This window comes from Octopus sinensis, linkage group LG10, assembly GCF_006345805.1.
Source record: "Octopus sinensis linkage group LG10, ASM634580v1, whole genome shotgun sequence".
Lineage (NCBI taxonomy): Eukaryota > Metazoa > Mollusca > Cephalopoda > Octopoda > Octopodidae > Octopus > Octopus sinensis.
The window spans coordinates 67,821,580-67,844,510 of NC_043006.1; the positions used below are offsets into that span (position 1 = coordinate 67,821,580).

Below are 22,931 nucleotides of genomic sequence, written 5' to 3' on the forward strand. Positions count from 1 at the left end.
GCAATTGCTGTAATGCAGGGGTTTATTGGGGGGATTTTTTTTTAACACTTCAATGTTTCTGCAACTTGCTACTTTCAATAATACTTTGACATGAGATCAAGGCTACAAACTTTGTTGAGAGGATTTGGTTGTCTAAAGTGACCAGTATTTTGATTCCACCCACACTTCTCAACAACCTCAGTAGGATATAAACTCAAAGCCTAAAACAATGTCACTAAATCATTCTACAACGACTACCATTCCACTGCTCTGATGTTTAACCTTTTAGCATTCAGAATACTCTGTCAAATGTGATGCTTATTTATTCACATTGTTTTAGACTTATCATGCATTATCTTGTAGCACTGAGATGTTGATGAGGTAACTTAATTTTTAGAATGACATTGTAGGGTTGATGTGAGAGGCTGGATCTGGCCAATTTGAACATAAAATAGGTAGAATATTTGGGATGAATATGTACTGAGTAGCCAGGTTTTGATTTTCTATTTTGTAATTTAATTAACCTGAAATTAGATACAACAAAATGAATTATTCTGACAGACTAATGAACACCAAAACATAAGGACAAACCTGACAGTCATAACTAACAGTATTGTCTTTAAATTGTAAGCAAAATAATTGGTGACTTAAAATTGAAGATTGCTAAAATTGTCTGCAATTGAAATATATTGTTAGAGAAGAAAACATTACTGTTACCCTTCAAAGGGTAGTGTATTGGCAGAATTATTAGAGCATCAGACGAAATTAAACTGTTCTGGTTCTTTACATTATGAGTTCAAATCCTACCAAGGTTAACTATGCTTTTCATCTAACCTGGATTGATAAAATTAAATACCAGTCTAATTGTAAGGTCAACATAATCAACTCTGCCAAATTTCTGGCCTTGTATCCGTTTAGAAATTATTAATTAAATTCCATACCAGCTAATATGTGTCTGCATGTATGTGTGTATATAAATATATACACGTATACATATAGAGAGAGAAAGAGGAATGATTATGTAAAACAAGTGAAATGTAATGAAGGTAAATTGTTCATAAAATGAATCAGAAATACCAATAAAGTTACTTCAGATTTCGAAATTTTGAGATAATGATTTTAACTTCTGTGCCAATATTTCTTTCTTTGTGGTCCATGAATGTTCCAAATTCTCAGCTTTTATAATCAGATTGTCCAATCTGTTTGAATAGTATTTCTCAAATTTCTGAAGGTCACTGAAACAAGAAGAAAACAGAAAGATGAATGGTAACAGTTATTAATTAGTATTATTGGTGACAAGTTGGTAGAATCGTTAGCACACTTAGCAATATTTCTTCTGGTTCTTTACATTCTGAATTCAAATTCTGTCGAGGTTGACTTTGCCTTTCATCCTTTCAGGGTCAATAAAATAAGTACCCGTTAAGCACTGGAGGTCAAAGTAATTGACTAACCCTCTCTCTTAAAATTTCAGGCCTTGTGCCTATAGTGGAAAGGATGATTATTAAGGTGACAAGCTGGTAGAATCATTAGCACACAGGACAAAATGCTTAATAGCATTTCTTCCAGCTTTATGTTCTGAGTTCAAATTCTGTTGAGGACGACTTTGCCTTTCATCCTTCCGGGGTTGATAAAATAGGTACCAGTTGAGTATTGGGTCGCTGTAATCGACTAGCCCCTGCCTATAGTAGAAAGAATTATTATTACTATTGGTGAGGAGGGACCAGAGTACTAAATTGACTCAATTCTTTCCCTACATGGGGTCTTGAACCAATTCTGGATAATTATGAAAATGTGGTAGATGGTACAAGTGCGAAAATGCCTTGTATTTAGTTACATAACTTTACATTTCTTTCTAAGTAGGAGATATCAACCTAACTTACTATGCCCCACCTTAGAATTATTGTTTGTATTTAAATTAAAAATTATAATTATTAGTAGAAGTAGTAGTTTGTCAGCAAAATCAGTACAGCCTTCTGGTATTAAGTTATGTATCTTTACATTCTGAGTTCAAATCCCACTGAAGTAAGAGGTTACATACATCATGCTGCCTAGTTTAACACTAACTACATCCTGGTCATGAGTGCCTTTAGCAGAGTTTACTGCTGCATGCTTCAGACAAGGCTCTTGCAAGGGAGTTATTGTGACCCCATGGCATACTGGCTCACTAATCTCCCTAAATGCCAAAAACTAGAGTTGAACCTGTAAAGCAATTTTCCTTACTATCATTCAAATCACACTTATGATTCTTCTACAAAACTCAAATCTCTCAACCTTTATACTCTATCTCTACTGTCCAGGCCGCTGGCTTCACTTTGCTCTGGTGCATATGTAGATACCACTCTCCCTGCTTCTCATCTCTCACTCTTCTCTCCCACTATATGTGTATATATGAGAGTGTGTGTGTATATATACACTTGTATGTACTTGCATATACATATATTTATATACAAAACTACAGCTAAGTAAAGCATCTGATTCTACCTAGAAGCCTAGTTATGGGAGATTAGAACTGCTTGTCAGTATGAGAAGGACCAAATCCACATGGCACACCACAGTGCTTAGACCCTTCTGCTCAATTTGCTCAATGCTTTTGTAAAGTCAGATAGATCTACTGGAGACCTATCAGAAATATAGTCAATAAGTAAATGGCTCATTGAAAACCTATAATCAACAACATTATGCTTCTCAAAATACATAATATAAATAAATAGAACATATTATGACTTACTTAAACACCTGCTGCCACTGATTGCTTAATGCTTGCAGTTCTTGGTCCAATTCTGAAAATTAAAACACTGGTATTATAGACAAAGAGAGAAATATTTTTCATGTGCATATCTATATTCAATGCTAACATAGGATGATAGGTTTCGAAAATATGTTTACAAGAATTAAAAATAGGCTTTCTGCCTCACTGTGGAATATCACCAATGACTACATCAGTTTAGAGTGAAACAATAGCTTCACACTTCATTTTTTTAATCTGGTTTGCAACATTCTTTATGTGAATTCATGTGTTGAAACAAATTTTGTTGTATCAAGGGAGGGTCATCATGCCAATATAATTAACACACACACACACACTGGTTCAATTTCACTGATTTATTAAATATCAATTTCTTGCTGTTTTTGTCATAACAAAAACAAATAAAATTGGTTATTTAGTAAATGAACTGGGTGGTGGGGAGGGGGATTGAACCAGCATGTGTGTTAATTATATTGGTATGGTGACTTGCCGTAGACACAACAAAATAGCTTCAATTTAAAAGGTAAATATAGAAAAGCTTCAGTCATAATGTTGAATTTCAACATTATTTTTGTAAACCCTGTATTTCGTCTGTCTTTACATTCTGAGTTCAAATTTTGCAGAGGTCGACTTTGCTTTCATTCTTTCAGGGTTGATAAATTAAGCACCAGTTGTGTACTGGGGTTGATCTAATTGACTGACCCCCCTCCCCAAAAATTTCATGCCTTGTACCTAGAGTAGAAAAGATTATCTTGTAAACCTACTGTTAGCAGTGATACTAAATAATATAAAGTAGTACAACAGGAGTGATGGAGTCAATTAACTCAGCTCCACCACTGGCAATTATTTTATCAATTCTAGATGAATGAAAAGTAAAGTGGGCTCCAGTAACATTTGAACTTAGATTATTGAAGCACAAAATTACATTTTTGTTTTCATTGTTTAATTAGAAAGAAAGACAGTGCCTGTGTCCCATGTTCATAGGACCTCTGAGACAGAGGAGCAGGGAAGTTATTTTCAAACTAGCTAAAAAACAAGATATCTGGCTCAAATACTTACAACAGAATGGGTCTGCAAAAGGTGTCAATGTTAAACTGGGTGACATATTAAGTTTATCACCCAAGTAGGCCACAGTAAGATTTGAACTCAAAGCACAAAGAACCAAAACAAATATCACAAAGCATCCTGACCAATCTTCTTACAGTTCTACCAATCCACTGCACTTGATTGGTACTTTATTTTACCAAATCAGAAAGGGTGTTAAGCAAAGTTAACCTCAGAGTACTAAGGATTAGAACAAACACTGTAAAGCATTTTTATCTTAGACTGTTACAACTCTGACCATTCATTGGTCTTCAACATGTACAAATAATGTGAGTGATATAGAGTTATGTGGACAATACAGGTAATAAATAGAATATTTTTTTAAGAGGATAAAAACCTTCCATTGTTTGAAAGAGGCCATTCGAAACAGATTCTTTAGGGTCATCTTGTGTGATGAAAGATCCTTTATCTAGTTTCCTTGTCTTTGTATTGTTAACATCATCTACGATAAAACAAATGACAAATATCCGTATTGTGTGGGGTGGGTGGTGGGTGTATTTTACAATGAAATATCAACAAAAATCTGGAGAAAACAATATGCCTTGAATTAAGAATATATGAATCATCATCAACATCATGAGAGGTTTGGTTTTTATTTTCATGTTACAGTGGATCAGATATGTTTGCAATACAATGTTGCCAGTTAACCTCTAAAGTACAAATTAAAAGTGCTTCAACTCATGAGTTTTGCAACCCCACCCCGTATCATCTGAAGATCTGTGGATGGCCAGTTTAATAAGGTACTGGACCAAAGCTGTTGTATTCACTTCATTCTACAATGCCTCAGTCACATCTAGTTGTCAATAGAAAGAGACACCACCAGAATTACTATGGTATGTTACTAGTGATAAACTACAATGCTAGTTAGAGGGTGACTTACATCTACACCACAAAACCGAAATTTATCACCAGCACCTTAAAAGCGCACAAAACTTAAGTTCATTATTTCAGATGATATAAAATAACTATCATTTGGGTGGGGGGTTGCATGCATATTGAATATTTTTATTTATTTTCTTGCTTGTTGATGAAGTGTATAATGATGGCCTCTAATGTTAGGTGATGTGAAAGAACAAATACTGCAGATAGTAAAAACAATATCCACAGAAAATGCTTTACATAGTCATGATAAAGACATCGATGATTGGAATTGATAACAATATTGAATGAATCCAAACTTTTTCAGCTTAAGACAACATTGTGGCTAATCCCAAAAATCAAGATGCTGTAATTTGTTCCAGGGTAGATGAAGAAATAAAAGAAACATAAAAAATGTGCCTTCATCTTAAACTCAGTAATCCAAGGATATGATACTTTCCTATTTTGAACAGAATCTAAGTTAAAAAAGCAGATACACTTAAAAATACAATGATCACTACAAAACAGAAGAAACAGTGACACAAAGAAGTTTCTGAAGAAAGTATATCTATAGATTAAAGACTCTAAGAGAATTTGAAATAACTTTTTGAATATTTTTAATGTAAAAAAATTGCTTTTATTTTGAAAATATTTTTAACTTTAAAATGCGTTTTGTGCTTATTTCCTTACTCTCCAATGACTATTTACTAAACATCCATCCATCTGACAGCTGCAATGTAAGGTTTAAATTTTGGGTTTTACATTTTGAAAATCCCTTTTTTATTCCCCACACCACAAAATAATCACTTGCTATGTATCTGGCAGCTAATAAAGTGGTATTCATTATATCACTTTATTACTTGTTACTATCTCTATTTCTTATTTACTGTATTCCTTTTATTTAATAAACAGTATTATCCCAGATGCAGCACCCTTGATCATTGTTCTATCTAGTGAATCAGGACCAACCTGGGATTAAGCAACCCCCAGCTCAGTTCCTGAATCATTGAACCTAAATAAAACAAAAAAAGAAAAAAAATATGTGAATCTAAAGACCAAGAACTTACCATAGAAATTTCTTGGGATATCATCCATACTACTCAAGCTGTTGGAAGGAGAAACTCCAGACTGGGAAACTAAAAAGTTATCGGATTCCTTTAAAATATTTTCGAAAGATCAATAAATTAGAAATAAAATTATTAAAACAAAGGAAATAAACACTAATTGTGTAAACAAGGAATATTATTTATTTATTGAGGAGTTAGTAAAAAATATTGTTTCCTTTTGATCAGAAAGAAGGTAAATTTATAGAAATGGGGAAGTGGTGTGCAACAGTCATGCATTTCCTGCGGATATTAAAAGCATAGGTGAGGTAAAATTGCTTTGATTAAAAATCAAAAACATATTGTTGACCATTTACCATAATTCAAATACTGATTGGATGGAATGAGACAATTAGGCACTGCTGATTTGAACTCATCACACTAAATGTGATATCACTTTTCAGCACCCCTTATATATTTAAATATACCTACTTGAGCGTGGCCGTTGCCAGTACCACCTGACTGGCCCACGTGCCGGTGGCACGTAAAAGCACCCAATACACTCTCAGAGTGGTTGGCGTTAGGAAGGGCATCCAGCTGTAGAAACTCTGCCAGATCAGACTGGAGCCTGGTGCAGCCTTCTGGCTTGCTAGCCCTCATTCAAATCCTCCAACCCATGCTAGCATGGAAAGTGGACGTTAAATGATGATGATGATGATATATACATATATATAATAATGGAATCACCCGTTGTTAGACAACATATTAGGGTTCAACAATTTCTTACTGAACAACTATACAGATGATTTGTTTATAGTGATCAAATGTCTCTGTAGACATAAGCTCATTCCCTCCATCAAATTAACATTACCTGTACAGGTGCAACTGGGTGCCACCTTTCGGATGTTGAAATGAAGAGCTTTGCTCAAGAACACAACACACCACCTGGTCAGGGAACTGATCTCATGGTCTCACAATCCTGAGTGCAACACCCTAACCACTAAGCCATGAGCCTTCACAATATATACACGTGTTTGTGTGTGTGTTGTGTGTATTTATCCGCCCACAATCGCTTCACAACTGATGCTGGTACGTTTACATCTCTATATCTTAGTGGTTCGGCAAAAGAGGCAGGTAGAATAAGTATTAGGCTTACAAAGAATAAGTCCTGGGGGCAATTTGCTCAACTAAAAGTGGTGCTCCAGCATGGCTGCAGTCAAATGACTGAAACAAATAAAAGAAACTAAAATAGAAAATACAATATAAATAAAGTTAAATAAGGCCTTATCTAACTTTATTTATATTATATACTGCTCTATAACTTAGAGAATGTTTCTTTTTGGGATTTATGTTTTACCAACTATATATATTGGCTAAACTGGCAAAATGACCATTCCGAAATACAACAATATATATATATTCTTTTAGTTTTTTACCTGTTTCAGTCATTTGACTGCAGCCATGCTGGAGCACCACCTTTAGTTGGGAAAAGCGACCCCAGGACTTATTCTTTGTAAGCCTAGTACTTATTCTGTCTCATTTGTTGAACTGCTAAGTTACAGGGACATAAACACACCAGTATCAGTTGCCATGTGATGATGTGGGAACAAACACAAACGCACATACATATATATACAACGGGCTTCTTTCAATTTCCATCTACCAAATCCACTCACAAAGCTTTGGTCGGCCCAAGGCTATAGTAGAAGACACTTGCCCAAGATGCCATGCAGTGGGACTGAACCCAGAACCATGTGGTTAATAAGCAAGCTACCACACACACACACACACACACAAATATAAGTGAACATAAATAGTGTTTACTTATATTATGGTGCTTGTGAACACTTAAATGCAAAGAGTCTTTCAATGAGAAATAATTGTCTTGGAAAAGATATTCTTATAGTTTGTGTAAAAACATACTGAATGATATCAGCTGACTCTAAGAGAAATGTTTCTGTGTAGTTTATCAGATATAAACACCAATTCAGTGATTCATGGTCCAGCAAGAACTGCCATTTTCAAATGTAAATACCGAAAAATACATTTGCTGGCATGTACTGAGCTTTGTCAAGCTGAAATCGAAACACACTAAGCAGTGAGGATAAAAATAAGTTGTGTACATTAATATTTAAAATGCTCATATACATTCAAATGTTGAAAGACCGCAGTAGTGTTTTAGAGAAAATATTTTCCCTGTAATATGCGTGTAAAAATACAATGGAACTAGCTCGGTAACATATTCACTTGATATATACCTAGCATGGGAAAAAAATGCAAAACTTTGTGGGGTATTATTACATTTTAACCCATCCAGCATACACCTACATAGCAAATATTTGTATAAAGCAAAAAAAAAAAATGACAAACGGACAGAAAGGATATAAAAGATAATAAAAAGGAAGAAGACAGAAAAAAGAATAAATAAATAAAAACAATTTCTTTTCAATCATCATCATCATTTAACGTCCGTTTTCCACGCTAGCACTGGTTGGACAGTTCGACTGGGGTCTGGGAAGCCAGGAGGCTGCACCAGGCTCCAGTCTGATCTGGCAATGTTTCTACAGCTGGATGCCCTTCCTAATGCCAACCACTCCGTGAGTGTAGTGGGTGTTTTTTACGTACCACCGGCACAGGTGCCAGGGGAGGCTGACAATGGCCACAATTGGTTAGTGCTTTTTACGTGCCACCAGCAATGGAAGCCAGTTAAGGTGGTGCTGGCATCGGCCACATTCGGATGGTGCTTTTTATGTTCCATTTGATTTTTATTTCAATATATAATAAAAATTAACAAATTAATCAGCAACACTGAAAAATACAATAGCAATGATAACTAGACTAGTCAAGATCAAACTATCAGACTGTGATAATATTGGTTAAAACTATACAGATCATGACTGATGTGTGAAAGATGTACAAAGACAGGTCATACCTTTTGTTTCTGATTAGATCTGACATTGGTCTTCACAAATGGAGAGTTGGGTTGAGAAACTTGATTTAGAGATTGAACTGGTTCTGGAGATCCACAAGATGTTTTAGGACTTTGTATAATGTTAGAGTTGTTTAGTTCGCAAGGACTGCTTCTGTGATTTATCTGAGTTTGTTCATTCCTGGACAGAGAAATTACAAGCTCTATTAATCATTCTTTTTTCTTTCCCCTCACCCCCTACAAACTTCACATTTGCATCAAGGCAGAGAGCAGAACCTTTGGTGTTCTGAAAGCTACAATTGGCTGTTCCACATTTTTTTCCTGTTTAAGTATTTTGTACATGTATTTTTTGCTGTTGTCAACTCTGATGAAAAGACCTATGGTGAAATGCATTCAAGCATGACCATCTTGTCTTTCATTGAGACAATGCATTAAATGATCACAATGACCAATGTGTCTCTTATTTGACTACTGATTCAAGAAGACTGAGTGGCCACTTTAGAGGATTAATCATTAATTCATGATAATTTTATATTCTTGTGGCTATGAGGTAAGAAGTTTGCTCCCCATCCATATGGTTCTCGGTTCAGTCCCATTGTGTAGCACTTTGGGCAAGTATCTTTTACTATAGTCTCGGGCTGGTCAAAGCCTTGTTAGTGAATATAGGGAACAGAAATTGAAAGAAACTTGTCCTGTGTGTGTGTATTTTTTGCATATGTTCTTGTCCCTCACCACTGTTTGACAACCGTTGTTGGTTTGTTTACATTCCCATAACTTAGAAGTTTAGCAAAAAAAAAAAGAAACTGACAGAATAAGAACCAGCCTTTACAAATAAGTTCTAGGGCTGATTTGTTTAGCTAAACCCTTGAAGGTAGTGCCCTAGCATGGCCATAGTCTAATGACTGAAACAAGTAAAAGATAGATTTGTTTATTTTCCATTCTCCTCACACACACACACAATATTTTCTCTCTCAAATCTATATTGCATTGCACGGTTCAATATTACAGTATATTCATATATTTTCATCACCACTCACAAGGTCAATTTAAAAAAAAAAAAGCATTAAAGTGAAAGACTGAGCATTTTATTGTTACCCCCATTCACAAGCCTCATCCCGAACCCTTCTCAGTATTTATGCTCCAACTTCAAATGCCATAGGAGCTAACTTTATCTGTCATCCCTCACTTGATACATAAACAAGTCAAGGCCTGTGGTTAATTACACAAAACCTCTTACTTAACAAGTGAAATACATTTATAACAGTGCTCCAATGTTTGTGTTGCCTCCCAACCATAACAACAAGAACAACCTGTTTATACTTACATACTAGAAGCTTCAAATTTCTTACTGCAAAATATTTTTCTGGATGCTCACTTACCTGAAATGAAATGTGATTCTGTGTAAATTGAAATATAAAAATCACAGTGAAACTTTATGTTACACGATTTGCTTTATAAAAGATTTTCTATAATCCAGACTGTGTAGTGTCAAAAAAAAATTTATTTTGCTGTAAAATATTCTCAATCATCCTCATCATCGTTTAACATTCATTTTCCATGCTGGCATGGGTTAGACGGTTTGACTGGGGACTCACCAGGTTCCAATCTGATCTGGCAATGTTTCTACAGCTGGATGTCCTTCCTAATGCCAACCACTCCAAGAGTGTAGTAGGTGGTTTTTACGTGCCACTGGCACTGACATTGGCCACGTTCAGATGAGTGAAAAATTTGTGCATACTTGTGTACATGTGTGTGTGTGTGTGTGTATATGTGTGTGTATGTGTGTGTGTGTGTGTGATCATCATTTAATGTTCAGTTGTTCATGCTTGTACGAGTCACACAGAATTTGTTGAGGCAAATTTTTCAGTGGTCAAATACCCTTCCAGTTTTCAACCCACACTTGTTTCCAGCCACAACTTCTAACATTGAAGACTCCTCTCTCAGTGTGTCATTAGTCTATAAGTTGTGCTGGCACTCATTTTCAATTAAGTGGATGGGAGCAACTTGAAATGAAGTGATTTCTTCTGAGAATCAAATGCATGACCTTACTACGATTGGATACCCAACACTAACTACAAAGCCATTCATCATTGTGAAGGTACATAATCTAATGAAGTATTGGGCGCTCTCTCTCTCTCTCTCTCACTCACTCACACGCACGCACACACACGATGGTTGCTAACTCAAGTTCAAGGAGAGCCATGACTACTTTATGCCATAGAATACCATCGATGAGCTGCACGAATATGGCTTTTGAGGCCTGCCCAAGATTTGCACGGTTTTTGAGAATTAGTGCAAGAAAACTTGGTAATTGTATAGTTTACAGCTCCATGAACTTTACTATGACTTTTCAAGCTACTTTTTGATCTGCATACTTTGACACAATATGCATTCGAAATCATCTGTCCATCTATAATCAATACACACACACACACATGGCACAAATAGATGGATGGATCTATGTAAGACAGAACATCTGTACGAATTATGTGCAAATATATGTGTGTCTACATTTAAGTTTACTTTATTGTGTCTCAATAGAATAAGCAAACAACGGTTGACATAACCCTTTAGGTTCCGTTACTGAGTTGTTCAACAAACAGAGAACGATGACATAAGTACCAAACTGTAATAAGCACTGCAGTCAATACGATTGACTTAAACCTTTGAAGTCGATGCCACAGAATAGCAGCAATCGAATGACTGAAACCACTAACAGAGCAAAAGAGTATGCCAACGCATGCATGCACACACAGAGTTGTTTTCTAAATTCTTGTTAGAGATGTTTCTTAGATCAGGTTAGTCCTGATGGAACAGAGCTACAATTAAAAGCACAGTAGCTGTAACCATCCCCTCTTTTTTTGTGTGTGTTCAGGAAAACCCAGGATGACATCATCCAAAGAATGCTTTTCAAAGATAGTAGCCAGAGTTAAAACAATATTGGTTACTGTTTCTAACAGGTCGAGTGACTAGGAAAAAGCTCTTGTTTCTGTGTAGTAAAATAACCACGACACCTACCCACCCAAGACCACCCTTGGTTCTATGATGCAAACTTCATGTTTCAAAGTGATCAAAATTAAAACCTTCCATGAAAATTCCATATTAATTTGTGCTCGAAGTAATGGCTTATTAATGACAAAGGCATTTTACTAAATTCTTCATTATTTTCAAAACTAATTTAAATAAAGGCAATCTATTTCAACTGAAATATAGTAACAAATGGGTCAAAAGAACCTTGACATAGTCACTCGACCTACTAAAAATAACAAATCTGTAAGTCATACCATATTGTCTTAAAAACAGAAAGGACACATTAAATAATGTAGTCCAAGATTTAGTATCTATCCCAAAAAGAGGAAGAAGCCAAAGACGTGAGGGTCATGGCTGGAACACATTTGATCATAGATCAAAGAGCTAACCTTAGGTTAAACATCTCAACCACCACTTGTAAGTCTTTCGATGTCTTTAACTGTTACAAACTCCAGATGTAACTCATTTGATGCAATGTCAACGTTATTTCTTCATGATTTTCTTAATAATGTATAATCTTTGATATGATCAATATGGTGTTGTTTAACACATAAAGCACAACAGGCCACGATCATGGCCATCAGGAACAGGTCAACAGGCCACGGTCATGGCCCAGATAGATGTGTTTAATTTATGGGTATTTGTTGGGGTGTAATGTCACTCAAATGCTCCAATGACCCCCGGAATGCAAGAGGACTAATAGTTCAACTAATGATGTAAAACTCACCACCATTATATACTAAGAAGATATTTTAACTATTTTTGGGGTGGTTTTTTTTGTGTGCAAAATAGTCCCATTTTCATAAAATGTGCTCAGCAGTCCATGCTATGTAAGTGCAAATCCCAGCGCTTTATGGGTAAACTAGCAGGAGTACATGATCTACCTGGATATAAAGACGTTGTCTCTGATGCCACAAACCATAAGAATTGTTACTTCAATAGCATGAGGCAGCACATTTTCTACCATTAACCACATTGCATTGCACAGAAGTGGTGGCTCTAGGTTCCTCAGCAGCATGACTGGAGCTCCAATTTTGAGGTGAAGTTGATGAGGCAATAGTCAAGAGGGGTCTAAGGAATTGAGGAAAGTCAGCCCATTCTGCTGACTTTCGGTAGACCATAAAATGAAAGGTCGTTACCACCGATAGTAAGTAAGCTGTCCTCAATGTCGATGAGTGCTCTATTGAAGAATTCCTCATTGAAACTGATGTTCAAGTGAGGCAACAGAAGTTGTCCTTGGTGGTAGCAGCCCTCTGAATGGTCTTCCTTGTATTTCTCCCATAAGGTTACAGGATCACTGAGTTTGCATGTTTGCAGTAGTAATGTAAAGAGCTTTCGAAGACTCCTTGCTGAGCATATTGTAGCTGCTTCCACCATAGTTGCGTCCCACTGAGCGCCGTCTTCTAGCAGGCCACGTTTAAGGCAAGCTTTGCAGTTGTAGCAAAAAATTCACCATTGAAGTTTTTCAGGTTGTTGAAAGATGTCAGTCCCATGACCTCATGCAGTAGTAGGCAAAAGTAAAAACATTTGTTGGATAGGGCGAACTGTGTAAACTCTTTCAAGGGTGGAGAAGATTTTAAACTTTCATCAAAATCGGATGAAAAATGTGGAAACACATAGAAAGTATACAAATACACACACAAACATTTTGAGTTTTATAGACATAGGAGATATCGGTGGTAAAGCTTTTTGTACATTAAGTAACTAGATGTAAGTAGAACTTAGAAAGTTAAAAAGCGTGACAGGCTTAGTACAGTGTCGGGAGGTACAAAATAATTGTTACAATTTGCAATACTTCAGGAAAAAGGAATATATTTTGACAAAAGAAAAGCAAAAAAATAAAAAGAGAAATAAAAAAACCTCAATGCAGCACCAAGTGTCACAACTGGTCGCACACCACAAGGTTCAACGGAACCTAGTGAAGCAAGTCAATGTGCTCGCAGCATTACCATGGGCGATGGCGAGGCCAAGGCATTGGAACAGCCAAGCACCCTCTGGTATTTCAGTAAGGTAAGCCACCAATGATGATAAGAACCTTGTTGTTAGCAACCCAGCTCTTCCAACTATTTCAAACGCCACAGGCTGGAAGAGATAGTTCACTGCCTGGCCCCGGTACTTCAAGGTTTTGTTCCATTCGGCTATGGAAGCAGTGACCCTCCCATTTACAGCAGTATCCAAGATGTGGGAGGGAGTAAAAGAGTCATAGACTGTGGTGCCCCAGGTGAAGCACCTACCTCTTATTCAGGGACAGAGGGTAAGACCATTTGGTCTCTTCCCAGGCGGAGGTAAAGAATATGTACACCACCCATTTTCAGTGTAACAAAAACACAAACCCTAAACACCGGGTGTACGTATTCTTTACTTTCGCTCTCTTCCCATCACTTCTGAATAAACCTGCCAGGTCTAGAACTGAGGGGATATTAATCCGAGCCAGGGTTTGCTGAATGATTAGCTTGAGAGAAATGTTTTCAAAGCTGTACATGACGATTATGTTGCTGAAGTGTAAAAAATAATTTCAATTTAGATTTTTAAAATTTTTATTCATTTTTATTCAGGGAGGTATGAAGTTTTTAATTCATATCTTTTTAACTTGCACGTGGCCATTGCATAACTTTCAGTTTACATTACCAATACACGAAAGGAAAAACTGGGACATTTTTTCATCATACCTTCCGGTTTCATGTTAATCATGAATAATATCAATCAGGATATTGTCATAAATTTTTTTTAATGCTGTGCAATGATTATGAGCAAGTTACTGAATAGTTTAAACAAAATGGGCTTCTTTTCTGATCAAAAAGAAAAAAAAGTTCAAAGAGATTTTTTATTTTTTCAAATTTTACCTACATAATCGTTATCAGTAACTTTGAAAACATATTTCTACAAAATTTCATAGAAAAGAATATGTATTATAGGTGCAGGAGTGGCTGTGTGATAAGTAGCTTGCTTACCAACCGCATGGTTCCAGGTTCATTCCCACTGCATGGCACCTTGGGAAAGTGTCTTCTACTATAGCTCGGGCCAACCAAAGCCTTGTGAGTGAATTTGGTAGACAGAAACTGAAGGAAGCCTGTTGTATATATGTATGTGTATATATATATATATATATATATATATTATATATATATATATCTTTATATATAAAAGTGAAGTTGTGTGTCTGTCTCCTACGATTTAGATTCCTTACTACTCCCACATTTTGCGGTGCAGTTTAACCAAAAGCGGGTATCTTATAGTCGTGATTCATATCGAGCCCTTCTGGGTATTAGCATGCATCTACGATAAGTCTACGATTTAAAAAAAAATTTACCATCATTTTTTCCCATTTTTAATGCATTTTTTTTTTGCTATTATTTAAGGGAAGTAACTCGCGTCTACGATGAGTACGATTTTTAAAAAAATTTACCATAATTTTTCCGCATCTTTAATGCATTTTCGCTCGGTTTATATAAGGGAAGTAACTCTCTATAAATGCTTATATAGTTATTTCCCTTACAAACCCGAGCAACGCCGGGCGATACTGCTAGTATATATATATATATATATATATATATATGGGTGTGTACATGTTTATATGTTTGTGTTTGTCCCCCCAACATCGCTTGACAACCGATGCTGGTGTGTTTACGTCCTTGTAACTTAGCAGTTCGGTAAATGAGACCGATAGAATAAGTACTGGGATTCCAAAGAATAAGTCCTGGGGTCGATTTGCTCGACTAAAGGCGGTGCTCCAGCATGGCCGCACTCAAATGACTGAAACGAGTAAAAGATAAAGTGGTAGGGGAACAAAGTCGAGAAGAGGGCACCCAACTATAGTTAAGCCTTCAAAATTCTTCAAAATTCTTCAAAAACGATGTTATACCATTCACATGGTAAAAATATTTTGTAACACTTGTTCTCTCCTTGTAATTTTCTTTTATAATTTTAATTATTGCTTCCTCCCCACGCCAATCCTTTAATCCAGCAGATTAATCCACAGATGGTGATTTGTTGTTTGGAAGACATCAGCTGTCGCCATAACTGTCAATTTCGTTTGCCTGTTTCGCAAATGCAATCTGATCTGCAGGAAATAGCAGCTACATCTCTGTCAAAATACAATCTACCAACTTATGACCTAAACCACTGATACTCAACTCCAGTTAATCGAATTCTGGGCAAGGTTTCTGCACTCTTAATGACCCTCCAAGTGAAACTGGAAGACAAAATTTGTTCCTTAATAATTTTCTGTGCTTTTTCTTTTATGTTCTGAGTTCAAATCCCGCTTAGGTCAACTTTGTATTTCATCCCTTCTGAAGTCGATAAATAAAGTACCGGGGATGTAATGAGTTTGATTTAATCAACTTAAGAAGAGGACAATTTGAATAATGTAGTACTTATCTGGCCGAGTTTGTTCAGATTTGTCCGATTCGATCATGCTACCCATCTTGATACAGCATAACATTTGTGACATCAGTTCAGTAATAATATCCCGAATGATCGATGAAAGTTATATCGTGGACTGCATAGAAAGAAGTCTGTGACCCGAGATAGCATTTTGGCCGCTCAATGCAGTAACCAAGTTGGCTGCCTTTTTTAAATGTAACATATCTTTGACCACAACAAACACATGTATATAAAGCCGCCTTGTGCAGTCCGTGTAACCCCGTGCTGTGCCATTTTAGATAGGGCCTTTAAGAGGGGCAAGAGTCCAACTGGTACAGTGGTCCGAGACCTGTGAATATCTGCTAGGTTCCTCTTTTAAAAAATCCTCAAAGCCTACAGAAATTTTAAAGGTTAGAATTAACCCTAACCCACTCTGAGGGCCAGAAAGCAGTATTGTTCCGTCTTATATTTCTCTCGCGTTCTTGCTTGGCTAAGAAAACTAATATGTCTATCTGTGCTTAATAATATCACATATTGCAAGAAGATTGCTATGCAATTTTTGTTTATTCGGATATTTTTTCTACGAATATATTCAAAACGGCTCGTAACATACCTGTACAAGCACCACAACGACTTGCCTCAAAATGAGAGTCCAAGCAGGAGACGTGTACAATAGTCTAGGTAGAAGCACTTTTGAAATATATGCTTATAAATAGAGCTGACCTATAGCTAAGCCAAAAAACAAACAAAAAAACTATTGGAGAAGTTTAAAGAATGGAACTAACACATTTTGCAACTACTACAACATTACTATCCCAGAACAAACGCAATATCGGCAATTAACACACTCGTGTAAACTAGGAATATTATTATCTGTCATACAGAAAGACTTCATGAAAATGTAAGGTTTAAACAACAGACTTAGGCATAAAAACCTAATTCATCTACTCTATAGATAAAACTTACTTGACTTGTAGGGATTTCAACCTTCCAAGGTATTTTTCTTCAGTAGTCTTTAAAGCGAAAAATAAACTAAAAGTTCAAAAGTCCCTCCATCACACAGCAGCCGATAAATTAAACCACGTGACTAGCTCCTTTACGGAAGTCGACTGAAAAGGTCTGCAGAAAATATCTTTTCGTCAAATTATTTTTTCTATCAAAATCGGTTTCATGAACAGAATACAATTTGTAGAATATAATATAACAGTACTGACTTTTTAGTGTACCCCAACTCCGATTTTGTTTCCTCATAACTTTCAGAAAGGTGAATATTTTTAATGAAATTCTCTATATGTATGTTTTAGATCAAAGGTTCTCAACCCATTTTGGCCCCTTTGACCCTTGGAGTCACAAATGGTCACCCAACAAAATATTTTGGATCTTTTCGGTTTGAACAGCAGTTTTTCTAGCGGTGTCATATGAAACTGTCACCCATAATTATGACCCTAGTATCGATCTATTGCATTTCAATCTGTTTTAGGGTTAGGGTGGGGGTAAGGGAATCTTTTTTTCTTCAGAAATGTAGTACGTTGTTTTACATATGCGCTTGTACGCAATAGGAAGTACAAATGTACAAATGCTAAAAAACGAAATAATAAATGGTCTTATGAATGAAAGTTTGGTAATTGCATTTATTTCCACCTCGCAACACTTATGGGATCAACGTGTCGTCTATCGAAAGAATGCTCTTTGGTACAAGTAAATGCCAATGAAATCATTTCAAACCTTTCCGATTTCCATTATCAAACTGGCTAGAATTTGTGCCCCAATCTGACATATAAGTTAATGTCACCCGGGAAGAAGTTTTTTTTTATGCCCTAGAAATAGAGTGTATTTGATAGAAATTGTTGAAATAGATATGTACTTCAGATAAGTAGCAAATTGTAGAGAATGGTATTCACTGTACTTGGATCTAGTTAGTTTGAGTCACAAAATCTACACAATATCTGAAAAACTGTCATGTTAAATTTTCATTTCTTATTCATTTGAACCAAAGAATTTATTGAGAAAAAAATTTGACGAAAAAGTTACAGATGTTTAAAAACCGAAACACTGTCTATTTTTAGGCAATAATAAACTTTCATTTCAGCGAATGGTATCAACTTAAAGGTTGTACCCTCTGTGACCTGTTCATTGTAAGTTTCTAGGATAGAATGCCACCTCCCACGCTAACCCTTTAATCCGGCATTTTGGACAAAATGCCTCCCCACGCCAACCCTATAATTCGGCATTTAGAATAGAATGCCTCCGATCACGCCAACCCTTTAATCCAGCATTTATGATGGAGTGCCTCCCATAACGGTAAATCTTTAATCCGGCATATAGTGTCTCCCTCACGCCAACCTTTTAATCCGGCATTCAGGAAAGAATGCCTATTCCTCCACGCTGACCATTTAATTCGGCATTTAGGATAGAATGCCTCACCCAATGTCACCCTTTAATCCAGCATTTGGGATAGAATGCCCCACCCACTTCACCCTTTAATTCGGCATTTAGGATGGAATGCCTCCCCCAACACCAGCCCTTTAATCCAGCATTTAGAATAGAATGCCTCCCCAAAGCCAACTTTTTAATCCAGCATTTAGGATAGACTACCTCTACCCCACACCAACCATTTAATCCAACATTTAGAATAGAATACCCCACGTCAAACCTTTAATCCAGCATTTAGGATTATGTTCTTAGAGCACCCCGCGAATGGTGAAAAATCATGAATATTGGACGCGGTCCATAAAAATGCCTATAAATGTCAAAAATAATGTAAAGTATTATGAATATGTATGTATGTATACAGTAGCGAGCAAAAAAAAAGAGAACGATTAATATATTTTTAAATGTCGGAAAAGCTAGTGAACGTACAAATTCGTTATTGGTTTCATAAACACAGTTAACCATTAGCTAAATTCTCTGAAAAATCTAAGTTTGCACAATGATCTTGTTAAAGTTAATAACACTAACACTAGTTTCGTCCAAATGCTTCAATTAACTCAAGACCATAATAATGATTGAAAGAAATGTAAATATGAACTTAAAACAGTTAGTAGGATATTTGTAGACCTTTGTTGGAGATCACCTCTGCACATCGATTGCTACAGGACATAACAAGTTTCCTGCACAAGTCAGGTGTTACTTTCTTCCATTCCTCTTCTAAAATCTCCCATAAATTCGTCGTAGTAGTTGGTGCCCTTTGTGTTACTTTGTCTCCAAGTATTTTCCAAAGGTTTTCAATTGGATTTAAGTATGTACTTTGTGCTGACCTCTTCATTGCTTGGATTTTTTGTTCACTAAAGAATCTAGTGACACGCTTTGCATGAAAATACACGGTTGATTCAGAAATGCTCGTAATGATGGGATCATATGCTGTTTAAACCAAATTCAAAAAATATTAGCATTAAAAGTCCCTTTAATCTGCAATAGAGTGTCAACTCCTTCAGAAGAAATCATTCCCAACATCATGACACTTCCTCTTCCAAACTTGGCAGATTTCTTCAAGCATTTGAATTTTAGTCGATCTCCTGTGAAGCACTTAACATGCTCTCTACCATCTGAACCTACTAAATTCGATTTGCTTTCATCGCTGTTATAAAAGGTGCCAGCAAATCACTATTTTTTGTCTTAGGTTCTAGTCCTTCTAAGGACTAACCTCTGACCACAGAGTGACTCAGCCAGTTCCAGTTCCAGCGACAGACCACCTGCAGCAACTCAACGATGCCTTTCTTCACTGACGCCATCATCATCATCATCAACTTCACTTTGACGCCATCCTCAACACCGACTCCTTAGCTTATCGTCGTCTCCATCTCCATTGCCTTTCGGTGTCTTGGATTCTGATCCTTAATTGTTTTATCTACCAAGGTACTGTCAATTTGGATAGCTGATCCCTCAGTTGTGTCAACATTTGGTAGACACTCCTCTTCCCATTCATTCTCCACATTCAGTAGTCTTTCATAATGGCATCTCCAAGCACACTCATTAAAAGCAAGTGCACCATCATCCATGTGGACACATTTCTTTCCTATGACATCACAATTTTCTCTTACACACTGTCTTGCAATCCAAAATACTTCAGTTCACTGGTTTTCACAGCACTGTACATAGGCAAATTTCTTCTTTTCTGCTTCTCCCTTGGCTAGATATACTAGTCTCTTAGCTTCCTTTCTGGCTATCTGATACAGTTCCCTACTGCCCCCACTCTTCCAGGCTTGTCTCTTTGCTCTAATGGCATTGTCTATGGTATTGTTCCACCACCACGTTACCCTGTGTCTGTAAGGGACTTTGCACCAGCCACAGAGTTGGTCTGTGGCTGTCCCACAGGAATTCCCAGTTGCCCTCCATGTCACAAGTTTGTAGCTGCTCCTCTCTCAATTAGGATGTCCCTAAATTTCTGACCATATGAAGGGTCCTTAAACTTCCATCTCTGACTATATCAAGGGTCCTGAGCAAGATTGAACCTGAAACCATGTGGTTGTGAAACCAGCTTCTTAATAAAGCCCTGCTCTATTAGAAAACAATATCTGTCCAAATTCACTTGTCCTTCTTTGCCTCTATCCACCAGAATATAGAGTCAAATAAGAACAGACTGGATAAAGGGAAGCACACAATCCTAACTCTAACTTGTACAGTGCACTCCACTAGATAAATCACCACTTACAAAACTACAAGATGGTTCACAACTTGGCAGAGTCAGACTGATGAAGTTTATCAGAGCTATTTTCAGCTACTACTGATTCATTCTTGCTCTTTCCCCTAAATGTGAGTTGCCATGAGCTCCTCTACAAGGACCCGCTCAGCTCTACCCCTTTGTCATACCTTAACCCTTATCTCTTAGTATAAAGCTGACTCCCAGCCTACCTCATAGAATTTCACAGTCGTGCAAACTATATGGTGTCTTCACTTGTACCAGTGGTACAAGAAAAATAACCAAATACATAGGCGTAGGAGTTGCTGTGTCCCGGGTTCAGTCCCACTGCATGGCACCTTGGGCAAGTGTGTTCTACTATAGCCTTGGGCTGACCAAAGCCTTGTGAGTGGATTTGGTAGACGGAAACTGAAAGAAGCCCGTCGTATATATGTATATATATATATATGTATGTGTATGTCTGCGTTTGTCCTCCCAACATCGCTTGACAACCAAGGCTGGTGTGTTTACATCCCCGTAACTTAGCAGTTCGGCAAAAGAGACCAATAGAATAAGTACTAGGCTTCCAAAGAATAAGTCCTGGGGTCAATTTGCTCGACTAAATGTGGTGCTCCAGCATGGCCACAATCAAATGACTGAAACAAGTAAAAGAGAGTAAAGAGAATACAGGCTATAAAGTGGCTGGAGTTAGAAAGGGCATCCAGCCATAGCTACCATGTCAAAGAAGACACTAAAGTACAATGAAGTCCTTAGACTCATTGAATCCAGTCAAACTATCCATCCCATGCCAGCATGCAAAATGGATGTTAAATGATAGTGACAATGATGTTTCTTCAATCAGTGGGAACAGCTTAACTGATTTCCTTCTCTATTCTTTCTATATTAATCTGCATTAGTCTCATCTATTCTATATGACCTTCTCCTTCTATCAACGTTATTGTCACTCATTCAAGTTACCATATTCCAGCTACAAAATATTACATAGACTGGAGAAGTTCTTTATACTGCTTTATATTTACCAAAAATGTATGGCTGTCCAAACTGAACATTTGCCACACTAATTTCACCCAATTATTCCTATTTCTCAGACTAATTAACAATACAATGAAAACTACACTTCTTTATTTTCAAGCTAACATTAGCAACATAGATACTCTACAATAAAGTATGTAGAAATTATCAATAATTGTTTTGATAAGTAGAAGAAAGAAGACAGCACAGCTGTTAGAAGGGGAACTACAGATTGTTGTTATTTTGAGAGAGTTTTCTTGTTGAGCAACATAGCTTTTTTTTTGTTTTTTTTTTGTATAACTTGTAATTGAATCTGTAACTGGTCTAAATAATGTGACATATCAAGGCTGAATTTAATAACAAGGGAAATATATAATATAGATCAATAGATTCAGTTAGACCGCATATGTTACATTACATTGAGATTTTTATAGATGTGAAAGGTAGCAAATGCTTTCTGGAATCAAGTATTACCCTTTTACTTGTTTCAGTCATTTGACTGCGGCCATGCTGGAGCACCGCCTTTAGTCGAGCAACTTGACCCCGGGACTTATTCTTTGTAAGCCCAGTACTTATTCTATCGGTCTCTTTTTGCCGAACCGCTAAGTGACGGAGACATAAACACACCAGCATCAGTTGTCAAGCAATGCTAGGGGGACAAACACAGACACACAAACATATACACACACACTTATATATATATACATGTATACGACAGGCTTCTTTCAGTTTCCGTCTACCAAATCCACTCACAAGGCATTGGTCGGCCCGGGGCTATAGCAGAAGACACTTGCCCAAGATGCCACGCAGTGGGACTGAACCCGGAACCATGTGGTTGGTTAGCAAGCTACTTACCACACAGCCACACCTGCGCCACTCCTGGTACATGATTAAATTTTTCAAATAGTTATGTTAACTGATGCAAGACTACTGCATTTACTGATATCCAAGTCGGGTTTTTCACCATAATTTGCAGCCCTAAAAAGTAGATCAACTTACAAATCAAAATGACTTTGGAGGATCAAAACTCCCATGTGAATGGCAGCAGGATTTGGAAAGATAGTGACCATGTTCAAATGTTTACACTACATTATTTCAAATTTTGCCATAAAGGCATGACACAGAGTACCTTGCAGGCTGGACAAAAGCATTGATGAGATGAATGAGGAAAAAGGATGATATTGATGGGAGAAGACAAGAAACGCCCGCCAATATTTTGCTTCTCTAAAA

At 36.8% G+C, this 22,931-nt stretch overlaps 1 protein-coding gene across 2 annotated transcripts; it reads right to left on the minus strand.

Moving 5' to 3' along the window:
* Positions 1–1,015: 1,015 nt before the first annotated feature.
* LOC115216247 lies at positions 1,016–17,141 on the minus strand. Of its 2 annotated transcripts, XM_036506754.1 has the most exons (7): positions 17,018–17,141; positions 9,984–10,038; positions 8,663–8,840; positions 5,755–5,842; positions 4,167–4,271; positions 2,708–2,759; positions 1,016–1,214 (listed from the first exon to the last, which is right to left on the minus strand). In XM_036506754.1, coding segments are annotated over exons 2-7 (570 nt in total). In that variant the 5' UTR covers positions 9,986–10,038; positions 17,018–17,141; the 3' UTR covers positions 1,016–1,069. The 2 variants fall into 2 exon arrangements, with proteins under 2 accessions (XP_036362647.1, XP_029641305.1); XM_029785445.2 differs by lacking the exon at positions 4,167–4,271.
* Positions 17,142–22,931: the final 5,790 nt, after the last annotated feature.

Bases quoted from the DNA above. Each gene is read 5' to 3' on its own strand.
- LOC115216247 (XM_036506754.1), bottom strand. The intron at 5,843-8,662 runs GTATGACCTGTC...AATATTTTAAAG, and splicing joins GATCTAATCAGAAACAAAAG to GAATCCGATAACTTTTTAGT. The intron at 1,215-2,707 runs GTAAGTCATAAT...TTCTTGTTTCAG, and splicing joins CAGTGGCAGCAGGTGTTTAA to TGACCTTCAGAAATTTGAGA.